This window comes from Telopea speciosissima, chromosome 6 (genome assembly GCF_018873765.1).
Source record: "Telopea speciosissima isolate NSW1024214 ecotype Mountain lineage chromosome 6, Tspe_v1, whole genome shotgun sequence".
Lineage (NCBI taxonomy): Eukaryota > Viridiplantae > Streptophyta > Magnoliopsida > Proteales > Proteaceae > Telopea > Telopea speciosissima.
The window spans coordinates 32,833,105-32,838,344 of NC_057921.1; the positions used below are offsets into that span (position 1 = coordinate 32,833,105).

General features: G+C 37.9%; 1 protein-coding gene across 2 annotated transcripts; it reads right to left on the reverse strand.

The window, feature by feature from the left end:
- Positions 1-366: 366 nt before the first annotated feature.
- Positions 367-4,011, reverse strand: LOC122664691 (protein NSP-INTERACTING KINASE 1-like). 2 transcript variants are annotated; one of them, XM_043860633.1, is made up of 12 exons: positions 3,966-4,011; positions 3,763-3,899; positions 3,501-3,633; positions 3,230-3,301; positions 3,003-3,146; positions 2,811-2,882; positions 2,624-2,683; positions 2,408-2,505; positions 1,765-1,914; positions 1,328-1,669; positions 863-1,242; positions 367-713 (listed from the first exon to the last, which is right to left on the reverse strand). In XM_043860633.1, the coding sequence occupies exons 2-12, from the start codon at positions 3,863-3,865 to the stop codon at positions 393-395; spliced, it is 1,875 nt and encodes a 624-aa protein (XP_043716568.1). In that variant the 5' UTR covers positions 3,866-3,899; positions 3,966-4,011; the 3' UTR covers positions 367-392. The 2 variants fall into 2 exon arrangements, with proteins under 2 accessions (XP_043716568.1, XP_043716569.1); XM_043860634.1 differs by having other exon boundaries at positions 646-749; positions 796-1,242.
- Positions 4,012-5,240: the final 1,229 nt, after the last annotated feature.

Consider the following 5,240-nt stretch of genomic DNA (forward strand, 5'->3'; position numbering starts at 1 on the left):
AACAAGCTGCTTTGAAATGAACTAGAAATGGTCCTGTATGTTTTTGCAAACAAGAAATCCTTGAATAAGAAAATATACTCACATTGGGATAATGTACATGTTTGTAATAGCAATATTTTTTTACAAACTTTACTCACACTCACTCTTTGGTCATCCCCACAAAGATTCTTTACTTAACTGGGACAACAAGAACAGATACACTCCACTCTAAATAATGTCAGTTCCTCAAATCTGATTATGTACAGTCACAAATTAATATCACAACCCTTTGGACCTTTTCTATACTACTACTATACAACAATCTCTTTCAATGGAATTTTTTTTTTTTTTTTTTTTTTTTTTTTGGAAATCTATAGCCGCAGATCTAATCCTTTTTGATAAGTAATACAAATTCACCTTGGTCCTGAGAGCTCCATTGCTTGGACAAGTAATGAAGAGTCATCAGTAAGATCAGAATACCGCTCTGATGAAGAGAATTCATGAACTCTGCACTTGGTTGCTTCAGCTCTCTGAGAAGCTTCCCATCTCTCTGCAAGCCCATCGCCTTCAAGCATTCGAACAACTTCAGACATCTTAGGTCTATGTCCTGGAAGATACTGGGTGCACAAGAGAGCTACTTGAACCATCTCCTCGAGTTCAATTCTGTCATAGTTGTTCTTTAGATCCTTGTCAACAAGTGTATCAAGCTTCTTCTCTTGGTGAAGTTTCTTTACCTGCAATCATGACCAAGAATGATACCACGAAGTTATGTAGACACCTCTGAAAAATAACTGGAATGACATGCATCCTGTCTATGTAGTTATGCACCTTGGTAGATACAAATCATGTACATGTATGTAACCACTGTCATTATAATGCTTACCCAGTCAAGCATAGCTCCTTTCTGATGTGCTGCCTTGCCAAATTCTAGAGCTCTCTGACCTGTGATTAATTCAAGTAGTAGGATCCCAAACCCAAACACATCAGTCTTCTCTGAGGACTGGCCTGTGGAGAGATATTCAGGAGCAATGTGTCCCACGGTGCCCCTCACGGCTGTTGTAACGTGTGAATCTCTGTGATCTAGAAGTTTTGCCAACCCAAAATCTCCTACAACTGCCTCACAGTAATCATCAAGCAATATGTTGGCAGCTTTCACATCTCTATGAATTATCTTTGGGTCACACTGCTCATGAAGATACAATAGTCCCCTTGCAGCTCCCAGTGCAATTCTCTTCCTAGTACCCCAATCCAAGGCTGGTTTTGCTGTAGAGGGAAAAAAAATTTAATGACCAAGAATGAAATTATAACATATGTTACTCTTTCTTGAATATCGATATTCTTTTATTACCTTTAAGACGTGAAGCAACACTTCCATTGGACATGTAAGGATAAACAAGAAGTTTCTCTGTTGCAGTCATACAAAAACCACAGAGCCTGAGGAGGTTCCGGTGCACTGCTAAGCTGATCATCTCAACTTCAGTCTGAAATTGGATTTCCCCTCCAATTGCATTTCCATCTTTGAGCCTCTTTACAGCCACAACAGTCCCATCTTGGAGATACCCTTTGTAGACATTACCAAAACCCCCCTTACCAAGAATTTTTTTGCTGCTAAAGTTGTCTGTTGCATTTTGAAGTTCCCTGAATTGAAATCTCTTTAAGTTTCCAAGGCAAACTTCTTCATGATGTTGGTCTGAAATTTTGGAATGGATTGGCGTTAGAAGGATGAACAGGATATAGCCTGGTTTACAAAATACTGTTTCAAATTTTAGTTATCAAAATACTAACCATTGACATCTAAGAATATCTGCTGATTATGTCTTTGCCTCCACCAAAGAAAAACTCCAAATCCAAGGATTAGAAGACAGATGCAGCCCAGGCTCGACCCAAAAGCAAGGGCCACCTTCAGATGTTTTGGCCTCCCTGAAGATTGAGCACCTTGAGAAACATAAGAATTAGATGTCAGGATTGGACTGTAGAATCACCAAGACACGGGAATGATAACGGAATGGAACATAGCTATATCCTTGGAACTTCATATAAACAGCACCAGAAGAAACTTTTGTTCACAAACAGAGGAATTCAATTATTGAAAAAGCAAGGGAGACCACATCATAGCATTTCTGGACTTTAAGACTATAAAGAGGTTTAGTAAATCATTTGGGGGTGGGGGTGGGGGTGGGGGTGGGGGTGTACAAATGAAAAACAAATAAGTCTAAAAGAAGAAATTAACAGAACTTTAAGAACAAAAGAAATCTTCAAGGGTGAGTTGAATATTGAAAACTATGTTTGCAACCAGTAGTTCATTTAAAGGTCACCAGGCAACATAAGAAAAAGTATCAATCAATGATGGGTGTCAAGTTTAAATAGAAATGGTGGGAACAAATTTTAAATAAAAAAATCAAGGTGCCAGCAATTTGAAATTTCATACTTTGTGAACTACTCGAACCGAAGGTAAGTGACACTGGCGTTGTCCCATAGCAGTCTTTCTCTGAGCTTGTTGAGCAGATTAGAGGGTTTCCCACTATGCTGTACCAAAGAAAGAAATAATGCAGAAACAAAACTAAGTTTTGCATCCAGAAAGTAACAGAACAGAATCAAAAAAAGGAGAAAAAGAAAGAACCAAGAGTGAATTATTTTGAGTTACTTGAATGTTCTTGCAAGAAACTTGGGCACTGGACCACTAAGATTATTATAAGACAAGTCCCTGCAACAAAACATTTTAAAAAAAAAAAAAAGAGAGAGTTAAACTTCAGGTATAAATTCCATTAGATGGGGAGAGGGAGAGGGAGAGGGAGAGGGGGAGATGAAGATGGAGTAAGTCAAGACATTACAGAAAGGCAATCTGGGTCATGTTAGCCAAAGACATAGGCAATGCTCCAGAAAGACTATTATTGTTAAGCCTCCTGTCCAATTCAAAAACCCATGATCAGATTCACACACAAAATACAATTTGTAGATCAGATATAAACCAAAAAGTTTAAAATTAGGAAAAATGGTATTTTGCAGTTCACCACTTTTCTTACAGGTATTGGAGCTTTTTCAGGTGGCTTAATGAATTTGGAATTTCACCAGAGAAGAAATTATTTGAAAGATCAAGTGTCTGAAGTTGTGAGAGCCTTCCGAGCTCTGCTGGGATTGTTCCTGAAATGTTATTGTTCTGTAAGAGCCTGCAAAATAACCCACAATTAAAAGCATGCATAAACAAAGAACAATTCTTCATTATGATAGTTTTGTGTATGTGGATTCTTACACTTTCTGGAGATTAGTCAAGTTCCCTATACTTGAAGAAAGAGTCCCAGATAAGTTCTGACTTGGAGTTCCCCTGCAACAAGACCATACAACAAACTTCAATAACTCTTCTGCATCTATTTTCTTTCTCTTTGAAACTCTTTTTCTGATTCTCCTAATACATCCTAAAATTTCAAAAACAAAATGAAGTAAATAGGAATCTTCAAGTGTAATTATCTTATTTTGTCTTATAGCATTCACAATCAAACCTGGTTTTCTGCAATAGTACTTACAGTGCAATGACCAGACTTTCAGGGGAACAAGTGACCATAGTCCAGCTACATGGGTCGACAGAATCTCCATCCCAATCATCTAAAACACCATGAGGGTCTTCCAAAGAAGCTTTTATACCCATCAAAGCTTGAACTATAATGGCAAAAAAAAATAATTGAAGAAACCTCATCAAAGAACTCTTTCATATCCCACTTTTCTAAAGATATGAGCACACAAGCATGCTGCAGGGACCAAGAAAACCAGGGGAAGAATTCAAATTACCTTCAAAGTTGACACCTTTGGGAGAGAGCAAACAACTTGCAGGAGTCCAAAACCAGAACAGATATACGAAACAGATAACAGAATTCCTTCTATTTGGTTCCATTGAATTAAGAGTTCTCAAAACCAGAAACCCAGATGCCAATACTTGCTTTGGGGTAATGGAGCTAATGAGAGTTTGATGGAGCCAAACTACCAACTTCTTCAACAGTTCTCTTTAGTTTTAGGTGAAGCTTACATGACAATCCCACTACTCAACTCATATCTTCTGTCAGAAGACCCAAGAAAGAGAACCTGAGGTTTGGTATTTGGCAGTAGAGAGAGAGAGAGAGGGAGAAGGTAACATGACCAGCACTGGTTCAGCAGAGTAAAGTAAAGAATATATAAAAGCCAAGAAAATATAAACAAAAACAAGGACAGAAGAAGCCTAAAGGTGGATATATTCAAAAGAGATAAATAGAAAATCCCAGTGTGTCAATCATTCTGCTCTACTACTACAAGGATTTAAAACCCAGAGCAAGGAAAGGATTAACAAATTGTAAAATCCCAAAACAATAAAAAAAAAAAAATTTATCAAATTACTTTGGTGGGTCAGTGAGTAATCTATTAGACTAAAGATGGGTGTTCACTGTTTAATATGTGTGTGCTTGAGTTTTATTGGATTATAAGAAAGAATATAAAACTATAAAGAAGAATGGGCAGAAACAGACGAGAGAGAAGACTGGGGGGGAGAGACTAGAGAGTGAGTTAAGTAATAGTATTTGGTTTGGTTTGATTTGATTTGGTTTGGTATAAGTTTGCAGAAGCTGTGGGGAATCCAACATTCCCTAAGAGTTTTGCCATTCATTAAAGTCTAAATATCATTTTTTGAGGAATTAAAAAATGTGGGTATCTCGAGGGATGGGACTCGAGATTCGTGATATAATAAGCTACTTGTGAGATCTTTGTTGTGGAAATTATTTTATGAACTGCTTTTCTAGTGCTCCTTTCTTTCAATATGGGGGGTGTTCGGTTGCTTTGCTTTGGCTTTGGCTTTGCTTTATTGATTCCATAACCACCACCACAACCACACTCACACTGTCTTCACACTCACCAGACAGTCTGTCCCCATAAACAAATCAAATGACATTACTTTAAAAAGCAAAAGCTGCAGCTCTCTCTCTCTCTCTCTCTCTCTCTCTCTCTCTCTCTCAATTATGGGAGAAGACTACCCCGCACTTGCAGTGGTAGTCTAAGTACAGAGTCATTATTCATTCTCCCATTGTCTCCACTCACGTATGTGAAGCAATTCGGCTAGATCCTTAACGTGCTTCCTGCGTTGAGGAGTGATTATCTAACGAATCATCAATGATTAATACATATATAATACCCAAAGAGAATAATACCAGTACAATAATTTAACCTAATAGTGACATATGGTACACATGCCTCAAGTGTTACGTATAATATAGGGAGGGGTTCCCTCATAGACAGCCTGGCCC